The sequence below is a fragment of the Brassica napus genome, chromosome C2, assembly GCF_020379485.1.
Source record: "Brassica napus cultivar Da-Ae chromosome C2, Da-Ae, whole genome shotgun sequence".
NCBI classification, from domain to species: domain Eukaryota; kingdom Viridiplantae; phylum Streptophyta; class Magnoliopsida; order Brassicales; family Brassicaceae; genus Brassica; species Brassica napus.
The window spans coordinates 31956746-31973228 of NC_063445.1; the positions used below are offsets into that span (position 1 = coordinate 31956746).

At 37.6% G+C, this 16483-nt stretch overlaps 1 protein-coding gene and 1 long non-coding RNA gene across 2 annotated transcripts; one reads left to right on the forward strand and one right to left on the reverse strand.

Moving 5' to 3' along the window:
* Window positions 1-7: 7 nt before the first annotated feature.
* On the reverse strand, window positions 8-2081 carry LOC111202624. The gene is made up of 3 exons (XR_002655519.2): window positions 1340-2081; window positions 875-1085; window positions 8-580 (listed from the first exon to the last, which is right to left on the reverse strand). It is a non-coding gene; the product is annotated as an uncharacterized LOC111202624 (long non-coding RNA).
* Window positions 2082-4247: 2166 nt separating this feature from the next.
* LOC106426571 (homeobox protein LUMINIDEPENDENS-like) lies at window positions 4248-9096 on the forward strand. Its single transcript, XM_013867284.3, has 13 exons — window positions 4248-4588; window positions 4732-4759; window positions 5165-5295; window positions 5406-5788; window positions 5886-5979; window positions 6056-6149; window positions 6247-6376; window positions 6476-6509; window positions 6587-6630; window positions 6715-6803; window positions 7022-7609; window positions 7687-8204; window positions 8436-9096. Exons 1-13 carry the CDS (start codon window positions 4421-4423, stop codon window positions 8958-8960), a joined length of 2826 nt encoding a protein of 941 aa, XP_013722738.1. The 5' UTR covers window positions 4248-4420; the 3' UTR covers window positions 8961-9096.
* Window positions 9097-16483: the final 7387 nt, after the last annotated feature.

Consider the following 16483-nt stretch of genomic DNA (forward strand, 5'->3'; position numbering starts at 1 on the left):
GCATTTTTTTTCTTTGTTAGTGTAAAAAAGAAATGAAGATGTGATCTATTACTACCCCACTGTGTGCTCAAAAGAGGATGTGGATGACATAAACAATTTAAACTGTTTACAATGCCAATAAACTTTTAGGGAACAACAAGGTATTTGATTTCTTTCGCTCATTCCAAGATGCTAAAATTTCAGTGTTACAAGCCCCACAACTACAATAGAGAAAAAACTCAAATCAGTCAATCCCCATCTCAGCACACTCTTGATCATTTCCCGTCTTGAGCATGATTCAGTCTCTTTCTCTTGTCTTGTCTTGAGTCAGTTTCACCAACACGAGAAAAATTGAGAATTTGATCCTATGTGTCTTAACCTTGGCCTCATAATCCAAATCTGATTTTCTATTCTTTCTTGGTTATAGTCGGCATAAGTCACTAAAGGAGAGCATGATACACCAGCTCTTCCGCTGGCTACACCGGAAAACAATACATCTTCATCTTCTTGATCGTTTAAATAACTCTTGTTGTGAATTGATGTTTTCTCAACTTCGTATAAGCGCGGAGGATATATTCTAATGGCAGGAGATGAAGCCAACCTGCAATAAACAATGAACACAATCAGCTACAGTCAGTACAAAGTGTCAATAGTCATTGCTGATTGCTGTCTTATATAGAAACAAAGGGTTTTCAATAAACAACAAACCCAATACCGTATTGCTAATCTATGAATTCAATGCTTAGTCTACTTTACAAATAAACAGTTTTTGGATTTCAACTTCAGAGGAAAAGGGGATTTGTGAAATAGGGTTTTCAAAATTAAAAATGCAATCAATCAAATAATGTTAACAACAAAGAATATCAAACATGATTAGGATGGATTTGTGACTTACGGCTTCAAGTTTCTGGGAGTTGAATGAGGTGGTGACTTAAATCGGTGGTGTGGGGTTAGGGTTCGTCGACGACAACAAATAGGAAGACCAGATGGGGTTGGGGTGTCAGGAATTGAATACGGCCGTGACCTTCGAAGGTGGTGATGGAGAAGGAGGTGTCGGAGATGGAAGTGTCGGAGAAAAAAATCTCCTTTGGCGTCGTCCCCTGCGGCTGTGAAAGAGAAAGAGAAGTCGACTTTCTATTTTTTTTTGCTTTTACACAATTAAAAATTTATTCCTATTAATAAATATAATGGCAAAACTGTGAATAATGAGGCTTAGACTGGTTTTTTGGTATTTTTGTTTCCCTTATGAGTTATTTTAGTAAATACAAAATTATAAGAGTTATTTTAGTCATTACATATATAATTTGAGTCATTTTGAGTAATTTCTCATAATAAATAAACAAGTGTTGGAAGAACATACATATTAAAGCATCATGTATTGCTCAGAGTCAAAATGCGGCTAGGGCAATCCTTCAAGAATCCGTTTGAGCTTAGTGGCACCAGTCTGCATATAGTCCCATCCTTGATCCAAATCAATTGTCTTGCGCTCCATGTTGAAATCTCCCCTGAACCTGAAGCTTAACCAAGAACAAGGAAAACGCTTAAAGGTTACAAATAATAGAACACCCACATTATCGAATCATAAACTCGTTTGATCACCGAACACAAGAACCCAAACTATCAGATGGTGATAAAACATGAAGATGAAGCGTATGAATCGACATATATACTCAAGAAACAACAATTGAGAAATTGAACAATACCAAAGCAACGCAAATACACCCACGTAACCCTAACAATTTTGATCCCTAACACAAACTTAAAAACTACAAAACAGTTCGAAAGTCAAAACTAAACGAGTTGAAATCGAAACAAGTAGTGGTACCGCAAGATCTTAAACCCTAATTTGAAAAAGTCGTACGCGTACCCTCGAGAAAACCTTGATGATTAGGATTCCTTATTCAAAGGGATTGGGAGAGCTTCTGCGATCGCGAGAGATGCGAGAGAAAATATCAAAACCCTGAGAAACACATAAAATAGAGAGGAAGAGGTCGACGAGACCTTTGAAAGCAGTGAACGAGAAAATATATATATTTTCATATACAATACATTGTTTTTTATTGAGGAAAGTTTTTTGTATCTATTTAATATCTTCCCCTTTTTTAATTAACCTTTTTATTTATTTAGTTGCAAATTTATATCAAAACGCTGCATTTTTGGCTTTCCTTTGTTATTTATTTTTATGCACCTTTTAGATTTTATATTTGGATTTTTAACGTTAAAACTCCTCAACTATGTTTGTTTTGGGTAAAAAACCTCAAACTAAGTATTTAACGTAAAATCCCCCAAACTAACTTTATTTAATGAAGTAAACCCTAATAGGTCATAATTACCAATACTACCGGTAAATCTTTAGTTTAGGGGTTTTTACATTAACTAAACATAGTTGAGGGGTTTTACCATTAAAAAAAAAAAATCAATTTTATAATATTATCTAAAAATTAGTAACTTAAATTTTCAAAATTAGCATTTTTAATTATTTTTTTGTAAATATATGAGTTTGATGTGTTTTAACATCAACATTATATATGTATAAATTAAAAATGTAAAAACCGAGAAAATATAACAAAAATTATATAAAGAATTTAGACGCAGTAAGACTTTCTTCCCTAACTTCCGGATCAGACATATTCCAAGAGCACAAAATACTATGGCGGACAAGCTTGCAAGTGGTGCGAGGAGTTCTCATTCAGCTATGTTATATGTCGATTCAATACTTTCGGTTTGGCTTTCTGAATCGCGCGGTCCAATTACTTAGTTCTCGCTTATGTTGTCAAAAAAAGTTACTAATTTTTTAAATAATATTATAAAATTTTGATTTTTTTTTTTTTTTTAAATTTAATGGTAAAACCCCCACTATGTTTACTTAATGTAGAAACCCCTAAATTAAAGATTTACCGGTAGAAATGGTAATTATGACCTGCTAGAGTTTAATTCATTAAATAACGTTAGTTTGAGGGTTTTTTCATTAAATACTTAGTTTGAGAGTTTTTACCCAAAACAAACTTAGTCGAGGGGTTTTAACGTTAAAAATCTTTTATATTTTAAGTAACTTGGTTTTGTGGTTTGAAATAGTGAAAAGATTCTCTCTCTAGGTGCTCCAACCTCTCACTAGAAAGAGCTTTCACATAACAATTATCGTTCGGTGGCCGGTGGCTATCGCCTCCGGTTACCATCTTTTTTTTTTGATGTATATACTTCTATCTGTATGATTGATAATTCCTTTCGCTTGGCGATTCTCTCCTTTCACGATGGTGACTTTTGTTGTGATGTTTGAATCTGGATCGGAGTAAGACTTCAAGGCTGTTTCTTTGTTCTCTAATGAAGATTAAGTTAATAATCTTAAGAATTTGCTTTCGCAGAAGTATTCTGATCCTGTTTTGCTTAAGTAGGGTCTTCTCTTTCCTCTTGGTCTGCATTTGTTCCTTTTTTTAAAGGGAATCAATATCTGCTCAATTAAATTGTGGAGCCATTAAATCGGCTTTGGAGTGGGGTCTCCTTGACAGAAAAGAAGCAGTGATGTCAGATTAACCTGGGCTGATTCTAATGGGGATTTAGAAGAATCGGCATCTTCAAGATGGTACAATAAAGATCTTATATTATGTCATATGAGTCTTTCCTAGAGCTATTTTCCCGATGATTAATGGAGGTTCTTGCTTAAGCGACGGTTTAAGCGAAGGATGAAGATAGGGAAGTTCGTAATCGTGCCCAACAACAACGCCGGTGGAGATCATATTTCGCCGGTGGAGTTGCTATCGTAAGCTTTTCTGGTCATGCGATGGCGCGTAGGGACACACGTCTTCTCAAACCATTTGATGTTTCATGCAAAGCCTAATGTAGACGCGTGTTAATACTCTTTTTTTTATATATTGGAGATGTGTGGATGACTGAGTAAGAGGCTCGAATAGATTGTATGGGTTAAATATGGACGTGATGTGATATTATTTCAGGTTTATAATGTTACCGAGTCTGACTGTTTTAAAATTTGGGCTTTATGTATTTCTTGTGTAAAATGGCTATTGGGGTCTCGTTGATAAAAAGAGAGAGAGTTGACGAGAAAAAAAAGTAACCAGGTTTTAGGAAAAAGGAAGATTTTAAGTAACCTTTCACTAGTTGCAGATCTTCTACATTTAGAAAACGCTGCGTTTCAGTATATTTTGCTTGGTTAGAAAAAGAATCAAACTTTTAAGAGGCGTTATTTACTTGGGTACCCCTTCGTTTGCGTTATTCACTTTTATGCCCCTAACTTTGCCGTCTTTACTCGGATTTGGCTTTCACCCCAAACCCTAACCGCCCAACCCGATTAATCCGAAAATTAGGTTTCATTGAATTACTGGTCTCACCTTCGATTCAGTGAGTCTCGGGTCGGGAGGGGGGGGTTCTCTGATGCACATTCTGAGTTACGGTTGCGTATTGCTCTTCCAGTTTTCCGTCGGCGGCCATGGACGACGCGTTCAAGGAGGAGATAGAAATCGGGAGCTCGGTGGAGTCGTTAATGGAGCTGTTGAATTCGCAGAAGGAGCTTTTCCACAGCCAGATCGATCAGCTCCAAGATGTCGTCGTTACGCAATGCAAACTCACCGGCGTTAACCCTCTCGCTCAGGAAATGGTGGGGTGTGATTTAGATATCGTAAAGTTGGTGTTTTTTTCTTTCATAAATCAATTGCTGGGCGGGCCCATTTTGTTTGACCTTGTGTTTGTATCCTTCTATGTTCAACACATTGATTGATCTTTTTTTTTTTTTTTTTACAGGCTGCTGGTGCTTTGTCCATTCAAATTGGTGAGTCTTGTTAAGATTCGTGTTGACAATTTTGTGCATATAAGTCTGGCTATGTTCGTCCATTTGGACTTTATTTAGTTCCTCTCTCTGTTTCATTTGTTAATAGGATGGTGTTTCATGCTTACTCTTATTAGAATTCGTGGGATCTAATGGCAATTATAAGCCTGGCTATGTATATGTAGTTCCTTGAATCATTTTTCGGTTGTTTTAATACTTCCTTTCTTGGTCATCTAAGTTTGTCACTGCTATCTCTTTCATGATTGCGTTCCCTCTTCTGTTTTTTTCTTTCTTATAGTCTATATCACAGATAGTGTTTCAATTCATTGCTTCTCTTCATGTTCCTTAAAACAAGTATACCATAATGTTGCTTACGCTTCATACCTGATGAATTTTTAAATATTTCAGGAAAGCGGCCAAGAGACTTGTTGAATCCTAAGGCTGTTAAGTATATGCAATCCCTTTTTGCAATTAAAGATTCTATTAGTAAGAAGGAATCTCGGGAGATAAGTGCTCTATTTGGCATCTCAGTCGCTCAGGTTTTCTTCTTTATAAGTTTTCTATTTGGCAATGCTTTTGACTGTTATGTCCGTCATGTTGAGCTTCTCATGAGACTTTGGTGGTATCTCTATTATTTTTTCGATGCCAGGTTCGAGATTTTGTTGTTACTCAAAAGATAAAAGTAAGGAAACAGGTTAGGCTTTCAAAGGAGAAGGTGATGATGTCCAGTACCCATGCTATACAAGGTGATGGTGTTCCGGAACAGAATAATGCAGTACCTCATGCTGATCCCGTTCCATTGAACTCTATGGATCCGGAGCCATCTTCCATAAGTTGGGGTGAACCTGAAAACGTGGCACTTATGCCAAAGGAGGAAGTACAACAGGAGGATATTCCACCTGATATCAGTGATTCAGACAAATACTTTGTCGATAATATATTTTCGATGTTGCGCAAAGAAGAGACATTTTCAGGACAGGTGAAATTAATGGAGTGGATCATGCAGATACAAGATTCTTCTGTGCTGATCTGGTACTACTTGGGGTTTTTTTTCTCACTCTTATGTCGTGTTTTATTTTCTTGTTTTCATATTCCCGTCGTGACTGTCATTTTATATGTCTGTGGTCAGGTTTTTATCGAAAGGAGGGGTTTTGATTCTTACAACATGGTTGAGTCAAGCTGCTACTGAAGAGCAAACAAGTGTCTTACTACTTATCCTGAAGGTACAAGATTAATTTACTTGCAATAAACAAATTTCATTTTGTTGTATTATGGATAATTGATATATATAGAACGCAGGTTCTTTGTCATCTGCCTCTCCACAAGGCATCTCCGGAAAATATGTCAGCCATATTGCAAAGCGTCAATGGGCTTCGTTTCTATAGGACATCAGGTGTGATTCCTGAAAAACTTATGTGTTGTGTATCTTCCATTAATGTCAAAGTTCGTATTGTGATTTCTTTGGTTTCATTATCTGTTTTGATGATCAGACATATCAAACAGGGCAAAAGGTTTGTTATCAAGGTGGACAAAGTTATTTGCGAAAATACAAGCTATGAAGAAACAAAATCGTAACATCTCGCAAATTGATTCGCAGAGTCAATTGCTTCTGAAACAGAGGCAAGTTGTGGTTTATGCGTTGGCTAGATAAATTATTTACTTACCTCTCTCATTTTGTTTTTTAGTGACATTCTGACAGAGTGTTGTCATGTTATGCAGTATCGCTGAAATCATGGGTGATAAAACCAATCCTGTAAGTGGATCAAAATATGAATCTGTAACGATGTTCACTACATCAGCTCTTTATAACCTAGTTTTGTGCTGTAACAGGAAGATATTCTTAGTCTCTCAAATGGAAGGTCAGACAACGGCAGGTACTAATTGTTGTCTTCCATCTAGAATAGGTTCCCGTTTGATGGTTAGGTTGTTTCATAATATTGATTTTTTTTTTGGTCCAGGAGGTTGAAATCGTTACAGGGTCCAAAATTGTTGCTTACTTCTGCAGATGATTCTACCAGGAAACACATGCTTGGTTCTACTCCATCATGTATCCTTGTGTTTGAGTTCTTTTATTTGATTTATACTTTTCTCAATGCATAGGAAAATTTAAGCATATTGAACTCATAATAGGCTTCTTGTGTTACTGAATCGCTGTTATACATGTAAACCAACTACTAAGCTTCATGTTATGGTCTTCGTCATAGCTCATTGTAAACCTTGTCTTGTAGTTTTCAGCTCAAAATCATTTTCCTTAGCTTGCAAAAGATAACAAAGAACGCAGGAAAGTTCAGATGGTGGAGCAACCAGGCCAAAAAGCTGCTGGAAGGGGTCCTCAGACAGTTAGAATAGGAACATCAGGTCGAAGCCGCCCTATGTCTGCTGATGATATTCAGAAAGCGAAGATGCGTGCTCAATATATGAATAGCAAGAATATTAAAAAGGATACATTACCAAGTGCCATTGGTGATACGAGAACCGTTGTTCCTGAAAATCCCTTGGCTATTCAGTCAGTCAGGGATTCTCCACCTAGTCAGGAAAATGAAGCTAAGACTGAAGAAAACACACCTGAACCTTCTACTGTGCAGTTTCCACCTAGTCAGAACAATGAAGCTAAGACTGAAGACACACCTGAACCTTCTGCTGTACAGCAGCCTGTCACTGTAAATGTCCCGGTTCAGACTGTGAGTTCACCGGCTGTAAATGTTCCAGTACAAGCTGATGAATTTAGAAATAGAAAACTTTCAACACCTCCTAAAAGTATTTCTAGTAAGGTCGGAGTTATGTTAAGAATGAGCCCACATACTATTCTAAAGAATTGCAAGAGAAAACAGATTGAATGGCATGTACCACCAGGTATACCATCTCATTGACCACTTATGGAAACACTAGTTCAATTGTATTTTGGTGGCTAATTACCTAATATTCTGCAGGAATGGTACTTGACGAACTCTGGAGAGTAGCTGCTGGTGCTAATAGCAAGGAGGCTGATGTTCAGAAAAACCGAAACCGTCGAGAAAAAGAAACAACATATCAATCTCTGCAAACAATACCGCTGAATCCTAAAGAACCATGGGACAGGGAAATGGACTTTGATGACAGTTTGACACCTGAAATTCCTTCTCAACAGCCACAAGAAGAAAGTATAACAGAACAACAGGATTCACTTGATGAACGGAGAACTGCTGCTGGTGCTGCCTCAACCTCTTCATCTCAAAGTGGCTCCGTTGAACCTGATTATGAGTTATTAGCCGCCTTACTTAAGAACCCGGATCTTCTATACGCGCTGACTTCTGGTAATCCCGGTAATTTAGCGGGGAAAGATATGGTAAAACTGCTTGATGTGATTAAAACTGGTGCACCAAATTTAAGCAGTAGCTCAAATAAGAAGGTTGAAGAAAATGTTGAAGTTTCCCTTCCATCTCCCACTCCATCAACCAATCCTGGAATGGTGCGTTTTCCAAATCTATGTTACACCCCCAAAGTCCACAAAAATATTGATACTTGCTAAATTGAATCACATGATAATCAGTAATTCGAAAATCATAACATAGTTGAAGAAAAGAAACAGTTATACAAGCTATAGCTATCTCAGAACTGGGACTGTGATTCTTTAGCTGTTGGATCTTACTTAGTGACCTTAAGTGTTTACTGATTTCTTATTATTTTTCCTTTTTTGCAGAGCGGGTGGGGACAAGAAGTGACTCGGAATCCATTTTCAAGGCAAACCCAAGTTGGAGCCTCAGTTGCTAGAATGAGTACTCAGCTTCCTGTTGCTGCGTCTATGCAATGGCAATCATCAAACGGACAATCGATCCCTCAACATACTCCATCAGCATATAACTCATTCACATTGCCTCACACAGAGAGACAGCAACAACCTATGCAAACAAGACTTCATCAGAGTCAACATCTTCAACAACAACCAATCTCGATGGTCAGCGAATCAGTAGGACAGATGGACATAGGTACATCGGCTTCATGGAGGTCCCAGCAGAGTCAGAATAGTTACTACTCACATCAAGCAAACGGGATTGGGTCGGCTGCTTCTTACCAAGGGAATGAGCAGTACATGAGTAGTAGTAATCCAGGATATGAATCATGGAGTCCTGATCATAGCCCAAGTAGAAACCACCCTAACATGAGGGGACAACAACCATCGAGGAAACATGACCCGTACTTGAACCAAAATAAAAGATGGCGTTAAAACATACATGAGACTCTTGTTTCTTTTGATACCAGATACTTGTTTTTAACTGTTCCATTAGCATCTTGTTGTCATGAGAGACACATGTGCTCTCACAAAAGATTCATAAGAGATGACAAACCAAAATATTCCGTGACGTAAGCAAACTCAATTTTACTGTCAATTGGTTTCAAAAGTAAACTGTTTGACACCCCCCAAAATCATTTTAAAACAAAATGCTAATTCTAATTTGCAAAAAAAAAAAAAGCAATCTTCCGAAGGCAAAATAGATTTTTAATTCCTCAAGTATTTGTAATCAACACTTTTAATATCCGACTACTATTTGTGCATATTTATTCCTCGACTAAATGTTGACCACGCTGAATCATACTAAAAAAAAATCAACCGTTAACCTTTTAACGGAAAAGTTAGTTCTCGTTAAAAAATTGGTTTTTGTCTTTTGAAAACTATAAATCCCTAAAATTGATTCTTCGTATGATTTCGAGGGATCCGACGTGAACTAGACACATCTGGAGAATGAAGAACATGATTTTTTTGTTCAGGTACACAACAAATCTCCTATGATCTTTGCTCATTCAAGTGTTCAAATGTCAACAAGGAAAAAAAAAGGCTACGATGTAAAGGACGTTCACGTAATCGTCTCTTGACAAAAGTGGAGTTGTTGATTCTAACATCCGTTGAGCTCATCCATCTAAGCTTCTCGGCTATGGCGAACCATTACAAGATTGCCTCGAGCTCCACACGTAAAGTTGGCTGCACAACTATGCTCAGCAAACCGGTCAATCAAGCCAAGCCCAACTGAATTGATAAATCAAGATCTCTCGTTCACCTATGAGGATCAATGTAAAATTGATACTTTTGTTAAGGTAAGAACTGATGTGTATGTTCTTTTTACAAAAGAACATTGAAGAAAGAGGTCACTTAAATGGAGAATTTGATATGTTTCCTCTTCTGTACAATTCAATCTCATCAATATATCTTGAACCATAAAGATACCAAAATAAATTTTAAAAAGACTACCATGAAACAGAGCAAAAAGAACCCATATAGAACCGCTCTTGATCGAATCAATCTCATCAATATATGTTCTTTCTTCCACTTGTTCACTCTTGATAACTTCAATGGTGACAATGAGCAAAGTTCAAAGGAGATTTGTTGTTAGCTGGAGAATAAAACCATGCTCTTCACTCTCAATTGCTGGAAGTTTCTAATTTTTGTCAGAATACGCCTCTTTTCTCCCGAAATCATCTGGGAATCAGTTTAGAGATTTCTGGGTTTCAAGAAACGAAACTCATTTTTTATGTCAGAACTAACGTTTCCGTCAAAAGAAAACAACACTTTTTCGAGTCTGATTTACACTGTCAGCATTTACTTGAGGAATAAATATGTGCAAGTAATAGTTGAATATTAAAAATGCTGATTACACATACTTGAGGAATTAAAAGCCCATTTTACCATCTTCCGAACTCTAATTTTTTCGTGCCCAAATTCAGTTGTAGTGTATTTTATATTCGGGTGAATTTGCTTGGGTGAATTTAAAGTCTACATTGAATGACAAAATTCAAAGAATATCCATTATAATAATTATGTTATGAACCAGATTGTGGATTACTCATAACCAAGAGATTATGATTTGTAATCTTTCCATTTATATATCGTTGTAATCTCCTATATAAAGAACCTCTATGTTATGAATAAAGATAGACTTTTTCCATTACTTTTACAACACGTTATCAGCACGAAACTCTAAATCCCTAAGCTAATACCCAAATCGAAAAACCCTAAAACCCTAACCCTAGCCGGCGATCCGATGAACCCTAAACCCCTATCGTGTCTCTTGTTCCCGCATCTGTTCCGGCTCGCGTCCCCTATCAGCTTTAGCCCAATGCGTTCCTGATCCTAGCTCAGACGTTCGCGACCCGAGAGCAGCTCCAGTACGCGACCTCTTCCTCGTTCGCGACAGCATCAGATAGCTCGCGTCCGACGATCAAGGCGTTCCCGATCAAGCAACAAACACTACAAGAAAACACACCGAATTCCGACGGAGGTTCCGACGGACACCAAGGTCGTCGGATATTTGTGACGGAATACTGACAAATTTCCGACCAAATCCAAAAAAACTAAGTCGTCGGAATTCCGTCGGCCATTTCCGACGGAATTCCGACGAAATAGGGTTCGTCGGAATTTTCCGACGACTTTTCGACGACATTCCGATAAAAAATGTAACCGTTGTAGTCGTCGGAATTCGTCGGAAAATTCCGACGAATTTCCGACGACATTCCGATTTACAGGAAAGTCGTCGGAATTCCGTCGGTATTTTCCGACGGAATTCCGACGAACCATGTGACCGTTGCCGACAAATATATATGACCGTTGTATAGCCGTTTGAGATTGGACAATACCGACGGAATTCCGACGGACTGCTTTACATCCGTCGGAATTCCGTCGGAAAGTCGTCGGAGGTCCGTAAGCAATTTCCTATAAATACAACCCCTCCTCATTCAACTCATTCACACTTCATTCTCTCTTCATTCTCTTTAGTCATAACAATTCCGTGAAAATCATGTCTTCAGAAGTTTATTATCGTTCGTGGATGGATAAACCTCATTTGGATCCGAACACCAATTTGCTTACGGAAGAATACGTTCAAGGGATTGGAGAATTCATGAGGCTTGTTCAACAGCAACCGGATGCAAAAAGTGGTATGTTAAGATGTCCCTGCTCTTCTTGCAATAATAATAAGGTTATAAAAGAATTTGATGTTTGGACTCATTTGTATATGAAAGGGTTTTCACGTAATTATAAAGTTTGGTACCTTCATGGGGAAACTGGTTATGAATATGGTAGTACTAGCGAACCTCAGCCTGTTAGTGAACCTCAGCCTGATATTAGGTTAGAAGAATCTAGAACGGATATAGATTATGGTGTAGGTACTGAGCAGATGGTACATGATCATTATAGAGGGGAAGAACCAAACCCCGAGTCTAGGAGATTTTTTGACATGTTGGATGCAGGAAAACAACCTTTGTATCAAAATTGTAGAGATGGTCATTCAGTCTTATCATCTGCAACTAGATTAATGGGTATTAAGACAGACTATAATTTGGCTGAAGAATGTATGGATGCGATTACTGATTTTGTCAAAGGTATTCTACCTGAGGATAACCTTGCACCGGGTTCATACTACGAGGTTCAGAAACTTGTTGCAGGTCTTCAACTACCGTATGAAGTGATAGATGTATGTATTGACAACTGCATGATCTACTGGAGAGCGGATGAGACACGGAATGTATGCAAATTTTGTGGGAAACCTCGTTATCAGGAGACGAGGGGAAGAGTTCCGATCCCATTCAAAAGAATGTGGTATTTGCCTTTGACGGAAAGATTGAAGAGGTTGTATCAGTGTGAGCGCACAGCAAAAGCAATGAGATGGCATGCAGAGCATTCCACAAATGGTGAGATTAGACATCCTTCAGATGCAAAGGCTTGGAAACATTTCCAGTCAACATATCCAGAATTTGCGGAAGAGAGAAGAAATGTTTATCTTGGATTATCTACTGATGGTTTCAGCCCATTTGGAAAGCATGGAAGGCAGTATTCTCTATGGCCAGTTATTGTGACACCGTACAACTTACGGCCGAGCTTGTGCATGCGACGAGAGTTTTTGTTTCTCTCAATTCTCGTCCCCGGGCCAGATCATCCTAAAAGATCACTAGATGTGTTTCTTCAACCACTAATATATGAGTTGCAACAACTATGGGCGCATGGTTTTGAGACATACGATGTTTCGCGCAAAGAAAACTTTCAGATGCGGGCAGTACTTATGTGGACAATAAGTGACTTTCCAGCATATGGTATGTTATCTGGATGGACAACACATGGGAAGCTATCATGTCCATATTGTCAAGATGACACAGATGCTTTCCAACTAAAGAACGGAAGGAAAACGTGTTGGTTTGACTGTCACAGACGATTTCTACCACCTGATCATCCATACCGCAGGAGTAAGACTTCGTTTACGAAGAACAAGCAGGTGTTTGATGGTCCACCTGAGGAAGTTAGTGGGAAAGATTTGTTGAAGCAGTTTAGGTATTTTGATGCAGAAAGGACGCCAGATGTAGGTGGACATGAAAACATTCGAGTCAATGCGGTTGGAGAGCTACATAACTGGCACAAAAAGAGTATTTTCTGGGATCTGCCATATTGGGAGAGTCATCTATTGCGGCATAATTTAGATGTCATGCATATTGAGAAGAACTTCTTCGATAATCTGATGAACACAGTCCTTAACATCCAAGGTAAAACGAAGGATAATTTGAAGTCAAGGTTGGATTTAGTCGATATTTGTGATCGTTCTGAACTTCACGTTGATGAGAACGGTACGGCCCCTTTTCCCATTTATCGGCTAGATGGTGCTAGAAAAGAAGAGTTCTTTGATTGGATTACAGATAAAGTGAAATTTCCTGACGGATATGCATCAAATTTGGGGAACTGCGTTGATAGAAGCGAAGGAAAGTTTACTGGCTTGAAGAGTCATGATTGTCATGTAATTATGCAGCGCCTCCTTCCGTTTGCTTTTTCAGCATTATTGCCACGTAATGTTCATGAAGCAATTGCAGGTATATTATATTTTTACAATTTAATTTATTTTTATATTTAACAATTATGCTTATAAAAACTTAATACTTACGAAAATTATGTCTTTTATCTATGTAGGGATTAGTGTTTTCTTCCGCGACTTATGCAGCAGAGTAGTGACTGAAGAGGGTATTAATAATTTGAAGACAAACGCACCAGTCAGCATGTGCAACCTTGAGAAGATATTTCCTCCATCATTCTTTGATGTAATGGAACATCTTGCTATTCATCTCGCAAGAGAATTGGAACTTGGTGGTCCTGTGCAGTACAGATGGATGTATATTTTTGAGCGTTATATGCATCATCTGAAGAAGATGGTCAAAAATCAAAGCAGGGTGGAAGGATCTATAGTGGCACAGGTGATCAATGAAGAAACTGCAATCTTTGCTGAAAATTATTTTCCACCAGAAGTGCATACAAAACACCGAAGACCTGCTCGGCATGATGATAGAGGGGAGAGAGCAACATATCATGTTACTGTCCCAAGCATGTTCAAGGAAATAGGACGACTTAGTGGAAAATTCACGAAGCGGAGACTTACGGACACTGAGCACGCTCATTTGCAAACATATTTGCTCACCAACTGTGAAGATGTTCTACAATATGAGAGGTAAAAATATTTATTCATTTATTGTTAGATTAATATTCAATAATTTTATTTCATATTGATAATATTTTTGTATATAGTGTATATATGGCGGAGTTGCGTATGACTCACAGGCATGCAACAGAAGATGAGCTTCGACAACTTAGAGATAACGGATTTGCTGCGTGGCTTCGTAGTTATGTGAGTCATATATCATATTACCCTATGCAAATGATTAGTTTAAATTTAATATATATAAACTAATTAATTTTGCAATCATATATGTTTTTAATTTATAGGTGAATGATGGTTTGGCCAGAGGTCTTGTGTTCGATGATTGGATACGCGAATTTGTGCAGGGACCAAACTATGTGGTCAAATCATATCCTAAATTTTGTACGCGAGGATATGCATTCACAAGGAAAGGTCATTCTAAGACAACATATGATGCTGGTGTTTCATCTTCTTCTGGTGACGATGTCTACTACGGCAACATAAAAGAAATATTGGAAATCCAATTTCCTGGAATGGTTGGATTGCGTTGTGTAGTATTCTATTGTGATTGGTATGACACCACCCCAGATAGAGGAGTGAAGATTGATGCGTTTGGTGTTACATCAGTTCATTCGCGGCGGAAACTTCAATATTATGATCCCTTCATTCTTGGTTCGCAAGCTGATCAGGTATGTCAATTTATTCATAATTTTTTACCAATATAATTAATTAATGTTATATATTTTACTAATACTTGTATAATTGATATGTATAGGTGTGCTACATCAGTTACCCTCGGGTGACGTACAGAGACGATCCATGGGTTACTGTAACGCAAATCAACCCAAGAGGACGAGTGGATGGAACTTCTGATGATGATGAACCATTACAACCAGAGTCTACCAGCAACGCCCAGGCAGTTGAAGATTTGGAAAATGTTCAACTCGTTAAGAATTTGACTGTGTTTGGACATGATGATGTCGTACATTCAGAGCCGGAAGCCGAGGTTGGAGAGTTTGATGAAGATTCTGAAGATTCTGATTAGTTTTTTTTTTTTTTTTTTTTTTAACTGGTCCGTCGAAAATCCGTCGCAATATACCGACGACATAGCGACGACAATGGGTTTCATTGAAAATTGGAAAGGTCGTCGGTATTTCGTCGGAAAATACCGACGACATTCCGACGACATGTGTTTCTATAAAGTTTCAATCATAAAAATCTATAAATTTAGATGCCAAAACTATGAAAATAACACATAATAAGTGTTTAGTATAGTATTAGATCGCAACCGTTCAAATATAACAACTCATTAAAATATTTATGTATTCATATCATTGTTTTCATAACATCTCATCTTAACATTATATACTTATACAATCATATTTATATAAGCTTACACTACAAAAAATGTTGTTGTGTAAAATCGTGTTATAAAACATTTTTATTGTTAAATCTTTATGCAAATACTATATATATTATCAAAGATTTGGATTTTGCATTTACAAACTTGAAATCAACACCCTAAACACTAAGTCGTCGGAATTCCTTCGGAATATACCGACGGAATGTGTCCGTCGGAAAATACTGACGGACACATTTCGTCGGAATATACCGACGGAATGTGTCCGTCGGAAAATACTGACGGACACATTCCGTCGGAATTTCAATTTGCCCGGGAGAACCAAACCGCTTGAAAATTTTTGCGAATCGGCATTTGGTATATTTTAATTATACCGACGGAATACCGACGAACCTGTGTCCGTCGGAATCCTCGGATATAAAAGCCCTCCTTCTTCCTTCTTCGTTATCTCCGCGGCCCCCCTCTCACAAAACGCAAACAATCCGGCGATTTCTCCCCCTCTCCGGCGATTCCGGCCTTTCTCCACCTCTCTTCACCGGCGAATCCTCTCCTCACCCTCAAATCTCTTCCCCAAACCCCAAATCATGTAAGAATCATCCCAAACCTTCTTTTTTATCAATTGTTTAGGGTTTTGGTAGTTGATCTCGGATTTTAGGTTGTTTGATTGAAAATTTTAGGATTAAATGGATAGTTTAGGATATATAAGTTAGGATTGTTGTTTTAGTTTTTTTTGGAACATTTTTTGATTTTTAAAAACGTTTTTTGATTTTTAAAAACGTTTTTTGATTTTTTAAAACATTTTTTTTTTTATTTTCAAAAATGTTTTTTGATTTTTAAAAACGTTTTTTGATTTTTTAAAACGTTTTTTTTTATTTTTAAAAACGTTTTTTGATTTTTTAAAACATTTTTTTTTATTTTCAAAAACGTTTTTCAAGTTTCCAGTAA

What these genes read in the sequence shown, in the direction of transcription:
- LOC106426571 (XM_013867284.3), top strand. Translation starts at nt 4,421, where the DNA reads ATGGACGACGCGTTCAAGGAGGAGATAGAAATCGGGAGCTCGGTGGAG. An exon ending in TGCTTTGTCCATTCAAATTG is followed by an intron (nt 4,760 to 5,164) that starts GTGAGTCTTGTT and finishes TAAATATTTCAG; the next exon opens with GAAAGCGGCCAAGAGACTTG. An exon ending in GATTCTTCTGTGCTGATCTG is followed by an intron (nt 5,789 to 5,885) that starts GTACTACTTGGG and finishes GTCTGTGGTCAG; the next exon opens with GTTTTTATCGAAAGGAGGGG.